The sequence below is a fragment of the Sorex araneus genome, chromosome 1, assembly GCF_027595985.1.
Source record: "Sorex araneus isolate mSorAra2 chromosome 1, mSorAra2.pri, whole genome shotgun sequence".
In the NCBI taxonomy this organism is placed as follows: Eukaryota; Metazoa; Chordata; class Mammalia; order Eulipotyphla; family Soricidae; genus Sorex; species Sorex araneus.
In genome coordinates, this window is record NC_073302.1 from 362,141,327 (window position 1) to 362,158,072 (window position 16,746).

Consider the following 16,746-nt stretch of genomic DNA (forward strand, 5'->3'; position numbering starts at 1 on the left):
TTTAATGCTAACAACCTCGACAGAAGATCCACCTGACAGTTGCTCGAGTCCAATGGGAGAGCTAGTATCTCTTTGCCTATTAACACTGTTAATATTCTTGGGTTTTCAGGTAACACAGTCTCTCTGTATTTGTGTGGAAATGATCAATGAGTGTGCAAAGTTTGGGTATTGGGGAAAATGAAATACGGGATAGTCTATATTGGGGAACCCTTAGCTAACCTTTTATTTTATGCAGTAAAGCCTTCAAGATGCATGTGTATGCACACACACAGACACATGGGCACGGAAGCAGACAGATGCCCCAGGCACTGCCTGGCCCATGCACTCAAGTTCCTGCACCTGTTTTCTAGTCCCTGCCTCCATGGCAACAGTCCCTGGACCTGCCCTTAAGGAAAATAGAATTTCTAGTCAGGCTGAGACTGAATAATTCCACTTGTCAATACAGTCACGAAGAAATGGATGGATTCCTACCAAGTCACTTAACAAATCCACTAACAAAACGAATGACCCCTGCAAATGACCAGGGCCAGCGTTCAGAGTGGCCCTGGGCAAAGTCAGCGAGGCAACATTAGGGTCGAGAAAGTCAGCTCTGCTGATGCCTGTCCCTCAAACACTTTAGTGAGCATAGCTTTGCTCCCCCTAAGACCTGCTAAATCTTGACCTTTTCCTAAAGAGCACCTGGGTACCGCAGGGGGCAGAGCTCATCTAGCACTTACTAATTTCCTCCAATGTTTAATTTTATTTATTTATTTATTTATTTGCTTTTTGGGTCACACCCGGCAATGCACAGGGATTACTCCTGGCTCTTCACTCAGGAATTACCCTGTCAGTGCTCAGGGGACCATATGGGATGCTGGGAATCGAACCCTGGTCGGCCGCGTGCAAGGCAAATGCTCTACCCATTGTACTATCGCTCCAGCCCCACCAATGTTTAATTTTAATATACACAAAACGATCTCGAGGAAAAGACACAGGGTGCCATGCAAGAATCCTTAGAGGATTATCATTTAGAAATCTCTCGTGATTGAGAAAAGTTTTCTCTAAAGGAGGGTTAGGACCTGAAAAAATGATTTCCAGTTCCCAGGGTCTCAGTGTCTGTTCCTCCACATAGAAAGCATCCTGCCTTCTCATCCTACCTCTAGATATTTCTAGTGTGTAACCCTCAGCTGTAACAAATCACGTTTTTGGTGGCATGACTCTCCTCTGCGGAAATATAATCACCGCTTCAGAGATTTATTTTACAATTCATCTTCTGATTTGTCACGGTCAGAAAGGTTCGCTTCCAGAGTTTCTATTCTGAATAAGTTCTGAAGAGATTTTTGCAAACAGACTTAGGAATGGTTTTCACTGGAACAAACTCTGAAAGTTGGGGCGCAAGCCTCCACTCCCCAGTGTTCAAATGTAAACCACCAGAAATCCTCCCATTCCCCCCAATCAATTACTTGTAAGAGAATAAACAGGTGTTTTGGAGATGCTGGAGTTATAAAAAGAAAATGGCAAATTATTTTTTCATGGGCCAGCTGTTCAGCTGATGTGGTTCTGGGGAAGGTTCTTCTGAGCTCTAAAGCTCAATTAGCAAATCAATTACACACATTCCCCTGTCTGCCAACAGGACCACACTGCCTCCCTCTGCCCTCCTGCCCATTTCTGGGTTGTTGTGTGTCCACATCACCATAGTGCAGCACTCGGCCAACCTGAGGCCCCTTTGTTTTCTGTTAACACTGGCCCATGGGGCTCGGGAGGGACTGGCTTTCCGGTTTAATTAAGGATTAGCAACCAGTGAGGAGGCTTGCTGCTCTGCCCCACTTAACTGATCCTGGTCCCCTCTGAGCTTGCCTTGGAAGCTGGTACCCGCACGCTCAGTGGGGGCTGGCTACTGAGGCTGGCTGTCACTTTCTTTCAAGGGAAAACAGATAGGACCGGGCAAAGCAGATGGTTCCTAAGGGGGCACATCCAAAAAATCTGCTAGCAAACTGGGGTGGTGTCTTTTAAATCAACAGCAAATTACTGGGGAGGAAAATCAGATCTTCCTTGCCACCTCCTGCCACAGTCCACTCAGCATGAATGCCTGCCTGCTTAGGAGTTTCTAATCCTTTGGAGGCACAGAACTCTTTTGGGGGAGCAAAGGACAGCATGTGTTTCTAAGGCTCCCAGAGGCAGCCATTATCACCGCTAATGCTCCTAGATCTGTCAGCAAAGCTGCCAGCCAGGTAAGATCACCTTCAAAGATCTTACCCACAAGTGGTCACCCAGACCCAAGAGAAGAGATATAAAAGCCACCAGAGATGGAGCCATCACACAATTAGGCCAAGTGACTCATGGGTGTACCTGCCATGGAAAACAATATGGAGATTTCTTTAGAAAATTAAATTGGTCACTTGTCAGATCCAGCAATCCCACTGCCAGACAATTATCCAAGGGATATGGAAACACTTATTAAAAGGGGATTTGCATGCTGGTGTTCATAGGACCCTTGTTCACAATAGCCAAATCTGAACTCAACCTGATCATCCACAACAGGTGACTGGATATAGAAGCTGGGGTGTATGTGACCAATGGAATACTATTCAGTCATTATAAAGGATGAAATTGTGCCTTTGGGGACAAAACAAGTGTAAGTTGAGGTGATTAGTTAAAGGCAATGATTAGATTATGTCCTCTATGTATAATCCATAAGGCAAATGGACCATCAGTAAACAATAACATTAATTGTGAAGGTTAGGAAAACCTAAAGTAGCTAGCACAAGAAAGGAGGGAGGGAGGAATGACAAAAGGGGTCATTCTGGGGGTGGGAGAGCGCTGAGACTTTGCTAGAAGGAGGAGTGATTATATACACATCAAGGCATGGGGCTTAACCCCCTGGAATTCCACAGGATTGGCGACCAATGATAAGTCAGTAAAAACTTTTAATGTAAAATAAAGTGTGGGGAGATGGCCTGAGGGCTAAAGCATGCGGGGAGCCCCAAGTTTGATTCCCAGCACCTCACAGTCCCCTGATCACCACTGAGAATGACCCTGAGTACAGTGTAGGAACAGCTGAGAGTGCTACTGAGAATGCTCACTCCCCCCACCTCGACCCCTCCCCTAAAAACCAAATTAAAAAGAGCAAGAAAAAAACCCAAAAATATTTAGCCTTAAAAAGGCTAAAAAGGGAGCTTTCATAAAACATTATGAATTTTTTCCTTCAACTTTCATATAACCTCAAATAGTTATTTGTGGAAGTCTTGGTTCTAATATAAATTTAGGTAATTTACTTAATGTTTCTGGACCTTGGTTTCCTCTGTGGAATGAGGGGGCTGGACTGGAAGATCTTTATAAACCCTTTCCACTAAAATTCTAGAGTTCTTTGAGTGGGGCTGGCTCTGCTCTCACATATTGGCAGCTCAAACGTGTAATTAACCCCTTGTTATTCAGCACAGATTCAAGTCCGAAACTGTGCCTGAGGTTCTGGGACTTACCTTTTCTACTGCTGAATGTTCATCATTTGTGACACTCGTTTTCCTTGATTCGTTTTTAGACCTGCTCAGCCTCCGGGACACTTTTTCTCTGAGTAAGGTGGCATATCCGATGTGTTCATAAATGGGGTTTGTTGTCATTTTGGATATGTATTCAGAAGCTTTTGTTTCTATGTAGAGCGTTATCAAGCCATCTGTGACCAGATCGTGGATTGATTCAAACCTCTTCTCACCCACAAAGTGTTTGCCATCATAGAAGAGTCTGTAGTTTAATGTCTGGTTTCCAAACCTGCCCAGAAGAGATTGAATGAGAGATTACAGCAGATTTAGAAAAGAAGTAAGTAACATGAACAATAGCAGCTAATGTACTATATGTCAGTGCTAATAAAGCAGTTGATTATGATCCCCTGCCCTGGTTTTCTACCACAGGCACCCTTTAAAACAGAATTACCAGTGACCCCTGTCTTGCAGTTGGGAAACTGAAGATGTGAAGAGAGAGGGGATCTTGCTCGAAGTCACATCTCTGGAGAGAGACAGATACAGTATTTAACCTCATCTAGTCATAAGGCGTATTTGATCCTAGGAATTGAAGGGCCACTGGTGGCTGCTGTTGGATTTTGATCTGAGTGTAGGTCTGGTTTCTAGTGATCACCAATAGCACCAGCAGCAGCACCTCCTGCCTCCTGCTGTCAGAGGGAAGTGATGGGGGCTGGAAATACCCCAGCACAGGGATTCCAGCTGTTGTACATCCCTCCTGGCCCTGCTCCCCGATCTCACAGATCCTGGTTAGCTCCCCACTGAGATTCCTGCTGCTGGGGTATCAGGAAGACAGAAAATCCTTTGAATACCTAGGGTACTTGCTAGCTTTTAAGTCCTTTCTTTTAACAATGCCACTTTTAGACAGCCCAGTAGCAACTTGCAAGGTGCCATTCCACAGTTATAGAACAAGAGGGTGCTTTAACTTTCATGAGCTTTAGTCTCATTCATTCTGTGGGAAAAAAGACCTTCCTATGGCAGAGCATTCCATTTTGCTCTGGCTCTCCTTTTGGGTGCCACAGGCGGGGTAGGGTGGGGGGAGGATGGGATGGGGGTGGTGGGAGGGATGCTGGGACCATTGGTGGTGGAGAATGGGCACTGGTGGAGGAATGGGTACTCGGCCATTGTATGACTGAAACACAAGCACGAACATTTGTAAGTCTGTAACTGTACCTCACAGTGATTCACTAATAAAAAATAAAAAAAAATCTTCCTAATTCCTGTTCACAAATGAGCTTTTGGAAGATAATCCAATTCTGAAACTGGGTGAGTCCCCCTAATCTAATAGTCAAGATAATCAATGAATAATAACGGTGTGCATATGTCCTTTTGAGAGAGGAAGTGTAGTAAAAGGGGAAAGTCTAGGTCACCTCTGACCCCAGTGTTCAGAGGAGAAGGACACAGAAGGAAATAAATCAAGGGGGGAAGAAGAGAACGGGAAGTAATGGGTGAACAGGCATCAGGGCTTTAGTTATATTAGTGATATGAGTGCATGGTATAGACATATACCCAAATCACAGGCTCAACAAAACAGAAAATATGAGATCTAAATTGTAACCACTGGAATTTTGTAATATGACTGTGAAGGTGACAAGTGGGGTGAAGTGGGGTTTGGGTGGGGAGGAATATGGGGACACGGGTGGAGGGAAGTTCACACTAATGAACTATTATGTACCCAAAGCTCAATTATCAATACCTTTGTAAATCACACTTCTTTAATAACAAATATTTTTTTTAAAAAATGATCAAATAGTGAGTACCTGATTGTCAATATGATCAAATATTAACCATCTGATCCAGGTTCACAAAGTACTCCACATGCAATGCCTTTTAGGCACTGTGGCTTTCAATGTCACAGTGGGGTTTTGTGGTAACAGGCGTGGTCTGCTCTGATGCTTGCTGGGCAGCAGCCTCGCCACTACCACTGGGAGTGCCTTGGGCTCCACCCCAATAGCACCACACACCCACAAACAGCATCTCTCTCCTGGCACATGCAATGTAGGGTGAAGAATTCTAACAAGGGCGACCATGGACCAATTGAGCAAAGATTAGTCACCCTTGGCACTCTCCAAGTTTGCAGCAGAAGCAGTTAAGTGGAATACTGAATTTGCCAGAAGCTTCTCCAGTTTACTGTGTGTGCATAAAAAGAGCTTTAGTGTTCATTCTGTTGACAGCCTCCATGAACCAGGAAATGGATCTGCCTCTATTATAATACAAAAAATTAAAAATAATAGAGGGGAGACAAAGGGTATATTTTAATAGGTGCCGAGTTTCCATTTCCATGGCATGATGGAAAGAGCTAGTTGGTGGAGATGACTTCATAACATTGAGAAAGTACTTAATGCTAATGAATTACACTTTAAATGACTGAAGTTGTGACTTTTACGTGATGTAGATTTTACTGCAGTGGAAAAAGTGTGAAGAAATAAAATCACTTATAAAGAAGTTGGAACAATGGATGCAATCAAGCTCACCTCAGAGCTAATGTGTAGCATCCTGGCTGGCGCTGGCTTTCTCTAAGGATGTAGGCACCCTCCACACCTCCCAGAAGCTCATCCGCCTGCTCCCGAGAGATGATCCCATGGAACCTGGGAAGAGACGAGGTCATTATTGTTCTGAATAGATCACAAAGAGCAGATCATAAAGAATTGGCTAAGAACGATGGTGGGGCAGTCATAATCCATCCCCACCAAAATTTAGATAAAGAGGGGACTGACTAGTGTATATCTTAAAGATGGACTTGGAAGCGCCAATCAGCACACATTGCATACACCATACAGTGAGCACTCAAGAAGGTAAGGCGAGATGAAGAGCAGCCATTCCACCTGGCTTTGTGCTGTATTGCCTTTGTTCTCAAGCTGAAAATTAAAGTCGAGAGAAAAAGCCAGTTTATGACTCCTTCTTCAACCAGGGGGAATAACAAAAGAGCAATTTCCAATTTAGCTCTGTTTGCAAACACAGGGAACTATGTATTATCCTGATTGCAAATGAACACTTATTGATTATCAACCTGCTTATTTCAGGTGCTGGCTGATGTTAATTTCAGGGGTTCATTCTCTGGAAAGAAGAGCTAGCTAGTATCAACCTTCTTCTCTTTAAATTTTTGAGAAGAACTGCTTAGGGATATGTATGGTAAATGAGTCTATTTTTCTTTTAAAGAGCACATTTATATATTTTCCTTCCTGCAATTTCAAAAGTAATACACATGCAGAGAGAGCCCATGACTGCCTGAGACCTGCAGGCTTGGGCAATATTTGCTTTGCTCAAACCACAACACCCCAAAGGAGAGAGAGAACAAAAGGGAATGCCCTGCCACATGGGGCGGGGGGGGGGCCGTGAGGGGACAGAGTGGAGGGGTGGGAGGGATACTGGGATCATGGGGGAGGTGGAGAATGGGCACTGGAGGAGGGATGGGTAATGGAGCAATGTATGACTGAAACACAAGCACAAAACTTTGTATGTCTGTAACTGTACCTCATGGTGATTCACTAATTAAAAAAAGTTTTTTTGCTTTGCTCAGGAGGAAAAATCTGAGGTCTAGAGAATTGAGGGGACTTACAGGGAAGCAAGCGGGAGTGAGAGTGACTTAGGGATCCACTTTCCCTGCTCTTTTAAGGCAAAGACTGATGCTCATTTTCATTACCGAGGAACCAATCATTCTGTGTTTCAGAGAAATGTGGGAGTTGGACTTTGGGGTGCGACCCAGGCTTCTCAAAGAAAAGGGTGCATTCTCTTCCAGGATTACCCACCCTTGGAGAATTTCGGGGAATAAATTAGGGACATTTTCAGCACACAGTCCCTCTTCTATCTTCCTGGAAGGGGACATGGGGGAAATTAAAGTTGGCAACTGTATAACAAGTTGTGTTATTCTAATAAACAATTTATTCCCCCCTGGCTTCAGGATGGAACAGGACAAGTAAGTGAGCAGGATAATATTTTGGGAGAACAAATGCCCTTCATAGTATTTATATCCTCATTTCCTTCGGTCATTAACACATAGACCTTATCAAGCTTTTGTCTTATTAAATGAGGAGGACAGGAAAAAAAATATGGTTTGGGGTTGCAAACGCTATGATCCAAGTCTAGGGCAGTGAAAACTTAGGAAAGGGCCGGGGTGTTTCTGATTTTCCACATTTAGTTTCTAAATCTCAAAGCCTATGAGTGGATGACAGACTTTTATGTTCCCAGAGTAAAGCCACTTCGGAACTGAAGTACCAAAGTGATCATTCAAAAGGTAAGAAACGAATTTTTTTCCCCTTTCTCTCTTTCTTAAAAGCTGCCCTCCATAAACAAATTCCAAATCACTATATTGAAGGGGAAAAAGTCACACCACAAGTAGGTTAGACATGAGGGACTTGGGGATGGATGAGAGACGAGACCAGCCGTCCAGGCAGGCATGCCTGGGGCAAAACATAATTCCCAAGACCTGGAGGGAAAGTTCAGAAATGCAGCGAGGTAATTAGGACGGAGCTGTTGGGCCGGGGCATTCATGAGAGGGCCATTAATCAAGAAGATGAGGCTCTGATGGGTAAGGGAATAGAGGAGCGAGGTTTCGATTGGCTGAGAGAGGTGAGGAGGTGGGCGTGGAGGAGAATGTGCCTTCCGGTGCTTCTAAGTCGGGAGTTGGGTGGGTGGAGAGAGCAGAGACCTGAGCATCTTCTCTGCTCCTGCATTGTGGGATATTCCACTTCTCAAAACAAGAATTGGGAACAAGAATTGAAATCAACATAGGGAATGGAGGTAAATAATAAGTATGGTAGGAAGGCTATTTGGCTAATAGAATCACACCAAGAGAAATTATGATTTTGGGGGATTTCTGAGACAGCAGGGAGATGGGGTGACTGGCCTGAGAAATGCATTCACATAAAAGGAAGGATTCAGCTACAGTTTGCAATCTTTGGCAGCAAGGAGGATTATGAAATCTCCAGTAGAAGTAAAATCAAATACTAACAGAGCCTTCTTACAGAAAATACTATCTTCTGTTTTAAATACTTGCAAGCACTCAGTGACTTCTTCTGTGAAGAGAATTATAGCAGGAAATAGTCTCCCTCCCACATTAAAAGGAGCACCTGAGCATCATAAAGAAAATTCAATACAAAGGACCCTGATTGCATTTATCCTTATTATTAAACTCTTGCACAATGGAAATTTGATGGAGACCAGATATTAGGAAGTTTTTTACAGTTAATATTTAAAGGACATATGAAATTACTACTTATTACATTATTTAAGAAAAGAACAGCATAATACATACTCTCTCCCATAATATTTTGGTCTGTTTTCCACCTATATTAAAAAGAAGAAAAAATATTAATAATGCATTTGAACTTAAATCATATATTTAAATACCATTCAAATAAACAGAGTTAATGTCCAGGTAGTAATTTTATTAGTTTTTATTTCCACAAATCAGAGATCCGCGAAACTATGAAATTAATACCTTCCACTCTCATGAGTAGAAATTATCTAGCATCGCCACATTTTTCCAGTGATTAGGTTCATTTCCCCCCTAAACGCAATCACCCAATAAAAATTTTTTAAAGAAATAAAGTATTGTTTTCTTAAAAAAAAATTTATACAGATATCACAAGCCTTCATCCGGAAGAATAAAATGAATATTTTAGCATGAATAAAACATAACCATTTATTTCAATTTTCATTTAATTGTTTCATTATGTATCTATAACAAAAATGATCAGTACACCTGGATGGAAAAGTAGGTTTAATTTGTTCTCTTTCCAAATGAAATCAATAGTCCAACATTCTTATTTTTTCAATAAATAGCTAATGGCCTAGAATTTACTTGCCACCAGATGTACAAAATCTAGAGGAAAAGATTTACGATTTGACTAAAAATAACTAGAAAAAAAAATAACTAGAATTCAATAAGAGTTTTTTAATCACAGCTTCAGCCTGGGGGTTTCATATCCTATTTTAAAAATCACATATATATGATAATCTACCTTCATAGGAACTTTGTTTTCTCATGTTCATGGTGCTAGAGTGAGAAATTAACATGAATTCTCATGTTCATCTTTTGTTCTTCTAGGTTAGAAGGTCCCAACGTTAGTTGACCTACCGCCCCCTTTCAGAGAAAGATCAGCATGTGTCCCACCCCAAATCTATCTTCTTCAAGCAAGCAAACACCCCAACTACACGGATTTTTCAATAGTCCCTGTGGGATCAATCTGTGCCCCCCCCTCCCACCACCACCCAAGCAGGGCCGTATTACCCACTTTGGGAAGCACAGGTTAGACTTAGCATGTTGAAAAGATAGGAGAGGCTCAGTGGCTTGTAAGTTTTCATGGACAGTTATAACAGCTATTTGCTAAGTGCTAAATAAGTTGACAGCTACTTCATTTAAAGCCATTTCTATATACTGTCAAAAGGGGAATTTTCTTGGTGGGGCTCAGAGATGAGCACAGAGGAGGAATTTCATGGTGGAATTTCCAGACACTTTCCTGGCTCACTTTCACCGTCTGTAGAGGCAGGCTGGGCGGTGGGAGGGAAAGTGGGGACACTGGTGGAGGGAAGTGGACACTTGTGGAGGTATTGGCGTAGGAACATTGAATGCCTGAAACTTAATCATGAAAAACTTTGTAATTCATGATGAATTAATTAAAAAAAAATAAAGGACATGGGGAATCTGAATGGGCAGTAGGGTGAGAAGTACTAGAGGAACAAAAAGGAGTCTGAAGACCACATTCAGAAACCTGCCATAAACAAGCCCAGCTGGCATGACAGCAATCATCTAGACACTCCTAGAGATGTGCTCACTCTTCTGTGCAATTTACACTTGAAAAGCACTGAACCAAGAGCAGGCACTCATAACTCTTAATCTTCTAGGGTTGAAACCTGCTCACTGTCATTTATGAAAGATCTAAATAATATCATTAATGAAAGCATGGAGTGTGCAAAAGCTTCCTTGTTATCCAATAGGCATCATTCTTCTTGCCGGTAGTTTTTAAAAATAATTGTATTTTATTTATTAAAATAAATAAAATAAAAATTCATTTTATTTTATTTCCCCCTTACACTTTCTGTAAACACTGTGGTTTAACAAAGTGGTTCATGATTATGTTATAGACATTCAATATTCCAACACCAATCCTACCAACTGGTAAGTTTTGGGATGTGGGTTGAACTTATTATCATTTGTATTATTCTATTGACTTTCAAAGTTATTTTCATGAGATGATAGCTATGTGGCTACATCACCAACCTGTCAGAGAAGACATTTAGAGTGAGCAAAGCTGATGGATGAAAACAATATCTAATGGAAAAAGATATCGACGTCCTTTGACAGTCAATATCCCACATTTTGAAATGATTACATATATGGATAGATAGATATGACAATTTAATTCTTGTCCTTTTAGCTGAGTCAATGCACTTGTTTACCAACCTGGATATAGCTCCAACCCCATTCCCTTCCTTTATTCCTCCTTCTCCCCCAAAGGGAAGTCATTCATCTAATCTCCCAGATGGAAAGCATGGTAGATAGAGGCTTCTAGTGACTCCCGGCATGCAGGTAAGTAGTTAATGAATGTTGAATTTAATTGACTATTAAGAAGACAACAAACTGCTTTCAGCTCATCAATCAATCATAAAAATCGATGGCACACTTATTAAATTCAGGCCTCTGTGTTCTGCCTTGTCATTGCTCAGGAAGTAATGATCCCGAGGTGTGGGGAAGAAGGGTAGGGGGACCTCAGGGGTGCCATGCATTGGCTGCAGAGGGAAACATTTAAGGAATCTACATGGGCCCCCAAACAGAGAAGTCAGTATTTAAGGTGCCTCAGGGACACCGACTAACATCCTGCCTAAGGAACAGTCTGACTGAACTGGCACAAGTTAAAATAAGAGCTCTGAATTGTGTGGGCCAGTCTACCCCACACATTGCATGAAATATATCACTGTATTACTGTCATCCTGCTGTTCATCAATTTACTCGATCAGGCACCAGTAATGTTTATATTACACTCAGCCCTGATATTTCAGCAGCCTCTCTTTACATGTCTTTCCCAATGATTGGAGGCTCTTTCAGGGTCAGGGGAATGAGACCTATTGTTACTGTTTTTGACATATTGAATACGCCATGGGTAGCTTGCCAGGGTCTGCCTTGTGGGCAGGATACTCTCGGTGGCTTGCTGGCTCTCCGAGAGGTATGTATATATCTGTTACTATATTTTGGATATGAATATGCCCCGGGGAGCTTGCCAGGCTCTCCTAAGTGGGCAATAGACTCTCAGTAGGTTGTCAGATTCTCCAAGAGATGTCGCATGGCCGCATTGTGGCCACGAGCTTCCAGGAGCTTGGTTTTATAGTCTCTGGATGTTGACTGTTGATGGGATTACACAGCGCCAGGGGAAGTCTCTGGGTGTGACTGCCTAGCTACCGGAAAATGGGGGATCTGGGTGGAAGAGGTCCAGTCCCTATCTGGGCAGCCTTGGATATCTTGGCCCAGAATCCTGCACACCTGGGTTCCTCTGCTGGCTCCCCCATACGTGAGGCTCGTCCAAATGTGTGGATATTGGCCCTGAGCATTTGACTGCATGAAACATATACTATATATAATTCCTTGTCTATCTGAAGTTCCACCTTTACTAGGCACCCTGTTTCCACTACCTCTCTTCTAAATTTGGTGACCCACAGAGCAGGAGAGGAGAGTGGCGGTGAGAGAGCAAAGGCAGAGGATGTGGTCAGCCATTTGATCTCTGCTACTGACCGGGGCTGTTATGAGAGCAATCTGATTCTATCACTCTTTCCTTTGCTGTCCCTGGAGCTCTTAAAGAAAATACAGCTGCCCTTGTTGGTGTTAAAGAGAGATTAATGGCTGGGTTAAAAAAATACAAAACAATAACCTCTCCCATTTCTGTATTGTTGCTCACAGGAGCCTGAACACAGTCTTTATCTCCACACTTCACTAAGCTTATAACCAGCCAAGAGCTTAATGTAAGTCAAATGACCCCAGAAAAGCCATAGAATATTCACTTATTTCCAGGTGAATAATGCTGAGGTCTCAGATCTAGACAAAACACAGTTGGCTGGGCATCTGGATTCTCGGGGCCAAGGGACCAACTTAAGAGACTCATAGCTTCTATCTACTCTATGACCTAGTAAGGCCAGCAGAAGGCTGATTCAGACCAGGGAGTCACCAAGAAACTCAAGCCTCCCTTCCTAGACTTTTCCTTCCCTGTGAAAGGTAGATTTGGTTAAAATAGAAGAATTGATTTTATTAAATGATTATACTGAGTTTCAGGTTTCAAATGCATGAGTTTTCAGTGAATGTTGACCAAAGGACAGTTGATCAATGAAAAGGAAGCTGACACAATTTTACTCATAATTCTTTGGGGGAATTATGGTTGTTAAAATCAGGAAGCTTATTTCTAACAAGTGGAGGTCCCATAGATTCCCAAAGGGGTGACTATATATCCAATTCCAGTGTGAAGGAAAATCAGTTATCTAACCTGTGGTTGTCTTAAGACAGAACCCCAGAGGAGGAAACTGGTGAACCTGGTGACTGGTTATCACCACACAAACCAGCTCTCACTGCTTGCTCCCGGGAGACCCCAAGAGCAGGCAGTGTTTCTATTTTAGTGTGTTTTGAGTGCTTCAGCTCCAAGAAATAAAAGAGGCCTTTCTAGAGAAAGAAGAAACAGTCAGACTTTGAAGAGGAACTACTGGATCTTCCAATATTAGGACTCTAGACATCTGCCTGGTTCAAAAAGGCACACCTCTCTTTGTGGAGAACACAAAGTAGAACAGCCAGCTGTGAAGAAGGCAAACAAATGCAGGGGTCCACGGGAGCAATGGGTGAATTCTGTGCATGTGGTATGTCTATGCAGGTATGTCTGCACAGGAATTCATTCTTTTTTAAATTCCAACATAAACATTTTACTCTAAAATGCATTCTCTATAATAAGAGAATAATTCCCCTGGTTGGGCAATATAAACCACGGCTATTATTGTCAACTAGAATATTTGGAATTTCTCTTTTTGACTACCTAATGCTTATAGTCCTTTCTCCTGAATTTTCTTTAGAATCTCCTTTCATGATTCTCAAAGTGTGGTCTGGACACTTAAAGTGAAAACTTCAGAGTGCTTTTGAAATAAGATGTGTTTGTAATCCACTGTCTGATCCCAACCAAAAACCAACTGCATCAGAATTACTGAGGGTGGGTTGTGATATGTTGTTTAATCAAGCCTCATAACTGATGTTCACACATACACTGTAATTTCAAAATCTTATATATAGACATATATATTTGGGTTTGAATATAAACTTAAGGATGTTATTATGGCAAAAGTTATCCAGAGCCAAATTCAGTAAAAAAGGTAACAAGGAAATACACTAAGACCTAAATGAAGCATAATTCTAACATAATAAGATTTGTACTGTGACTTTTAAAAGGGAAATTAGAAAGGGCATATCACTTCCAACACTCTGAGCAATGAAGCATCGTCAGAAATAAAAGCACAATTATCTTAGAAAACAGGTGGTAATGGACAAGAATCATGTAACATTTGTGTTAAAGTCTATTTCATGACTTCATAGTCACTTCTCAGATAAAATTGAATAGCCAGGACTGTGACTGCTAAAGGAGGCTTTAGTCCTGCCATGCTCCAAGTTCCCATCAAAGCAAAATCAGTGAACTTGATGGTTTCTTGCTTGATGGTCTCATCACCTTATATTCCTCCCATACTCCACTCAAACAGAGAACATCACTATCTCTATTTCCATTATATTTCGCATGCTCTTTTTTATTTTCTAGATCTATTTCCTTCCTTCCTTCCTTCCTTCCTTCCTTCCTTCCTTCCTTCCTTCCTTCCTTCCTTCCTTCCTTCCTTCCTTCCTTCCTTCCTTCCTTCCTTCCTGCCTTCCTTCCTTCCTTCCTTTCTCCCTTCCTGCCTTCCTGCCTGCCTTCCTGCCTTCCTGCCTTCCTTCCTGCCTTCCTGCCTTCCTTCCTGCCTTCCTGCCTTCCTGCCTTCCTTCCTGCCTTCTTTCCTTCCTGCCTTCCTTTTTGAATCACAATGAAATACACAATTACAAAGTTGTTCATTATTGAGTTTCAGTCATATAATGTTTGAACACCCATCCCTTCACCCTTCACTGGACATTTCCCACCACCAATGTCTCCAGTTTTCCTCCTACCCCCTCCCACCTGCCTCTATGGCAGGCCCCCCCCTCTCTCTCTCTTTCTCTCTCTCTCTCTCCTTTTTGGGCATTATGGTTTGCAATACAGATACTTAAAGGTTATCATGTGTACCTGTTAACCTATTTTCAACACTCAATTCTTGTCCAGAGTGATCATTTCTAACTATTATTATCATATTGGTCCCTTCTCTATCCCAATAAGAACATCACTTTTTTGCATATATTTTTTCTATTGCTGATTTCTCATTTATTGAAATAAGGGTGGATCTCATGGTTGCTGAAATGGAAAAGGCTCTGAACTCTGACTGTCTGGCTTTGAGACCAGAGCTGTGTGCTTGGAAACAAGTTACAAATTCCTCTTTTTCTATGTCTTCAGATTTAAAATGTGGTAGTAGTTTGAAAAACCTGCCTCATTGGGTTGTCATAATAATGAAATGAGGGGCTGGAGTGATAGCACAGCGGGTAGGGCGTTTGCCTTGCACGCGGCCGAACCGGGTTCGAATCCCAGCATCCCATATGGTCCCCTGAGCACCGCCAGGGGTGATTCCTGAGTGCATGAGCCAGGAGTGACCCCTGTGCATCGCCGGGTGTGACCCAAAAAGAAAAAAAAATAATGAAATGAATAAGTACACACAACATGCCTAGACCATAGATATATTCAGTGAATTGTCACTATAGACAGAGAGGGTCTTTTCCACAGAGAAGGAAGTGATAAACTAATCTCTGTAGTTCCAGGGATATAGGTCCAGGGATCCTATAGCAGGGTAACACCTTGATGCTTGTTTGAAATGCAAAGTCTGCTTCTCAAAGGGAACTCATATATACATTCAAGTTGCAAAGTGAGGTCTGATGATAGGAAACATTCAGAGAGTGAGTGTTTGGAGAAACAAGGGTACCCATGTAGAATGATGCAAAATGGATTAGACAGAGACCCCACTGTCAATCCAATTGCTGTGTGATCCTGAGTAGGTTATTAAAGTTCTTTGAATCTCATTTGCCTTGATTATCAACAAAAAGGGAATGATGAAATATGTTATTTCAATAAAACTGTTTCAGAGATGAGATGATGTAGAGCATGTAAAAACTGTAGGGCTTGAAATCTGGTGCTAAAAGGTTAACATGCATCAAGGGAGTTTTTTAATCCAATCTCAGAAACTGTCCTATGGTTTCACATGTTTTATCTCATTTAAACCTCCAAACAGAGGCTGGAGAGATAGCACATCGGGTAGGGCATTTGCCTTGCACATGGCGACCCGGGTTCGATTCCCAGCATCCCATATGGTCCCCTGAGCACCGCCAGGAGTAATTCCTGAGTACAGAGTCAGGAGTAATCCCTGTGCATCAGGGTGTGACCCAAAAAAGTAAAAACAAACAAACAAACAAACAAACAAAAAACAACCTCCAAACAGCTCAATGAAGTGAGTGCTACTGTTTTATAGAAAGTCATTAAGTAATTAGCTTGAACTAACAGTGGGTTAATCTACCCAGCATATGTATCTTTTTAAAAAAATTCTTTCTTTATTTAAAGTTTTTTAAAATTATAACACCATGTTGTTAATAATACAGTCTTTTTTAGATATTCAATATTCCAACACTAATCCTATCACTTCTGTGCTCTTTCCTCCACCAATGCGCCCAGTTTCCCACCTACCACCCCAGCACAACCCCTAGAAGGCACAAACATTTACTTCATATAGTTTGTTACAACACAAAGCAAATGGAATTATCAAAACTGAAATAAGAGACAATATCTGGTAATTGTAATGTCTCATAACGATTTTATTAGTCATTGTCTGAGGACCTGCTGTGCTGGTTAGTGCTAGTTGAGCCTTCTATGTTATTTTTTTTGGCTCATTGAGCTTGGTGGGCTTCTATGCAACTTTCCAGTCAGATTTGCTATGATCTGAATCACCCAGCACACATATATTTAACTATTGCATCCTGGGGTCTCCAGTAGTTTCTGGATATGTCTTCTTGGTTATCCAAATTCTACACATTTTTAAATTATTAAATGATCTGTATATTCCTTATTTCTTTTTCTATTCCGATATCAAATATCTTCACCTTGTAGGGATGAATTAAATTCTGTTGGTAAGA

The 16,746-nt window shown here is 41.8% G+C and overlaps 1 protein-coding gene across 2 annotated transcripts in view; it reads right to left on the minus strand.

The window, feature by feature from the left end:
• CHN2 (chimerin 2) overlaps window positions 1-16,746 on the minus strand; it is a 338,489-nt gene that overhangs the window by 115,016 nt on the left and 206,727 nt on the right. For both annotated transcript variants that reach the window (XM_004604049.3, XM_055143780.1), the window contains exons 4-6: window positions 8,746-8,777; window positions 5,966-6,079; window positions 3,459-3,744 (exon numbers count right to left, since the gene is read on the minus strand). In XM_004604049.3, the coding sequence (XP_004604106.1) occupies window positions 3,459-3,744; window positions 5,966-6,079; window positions 8,746-8,777 (432 nt within the window). The remainder of the gene's footprint in view (window positions 1-3,458; window positions 3,745-5,965; window positions 6,080-8,745; window positions 8,778-16,746) is intronic.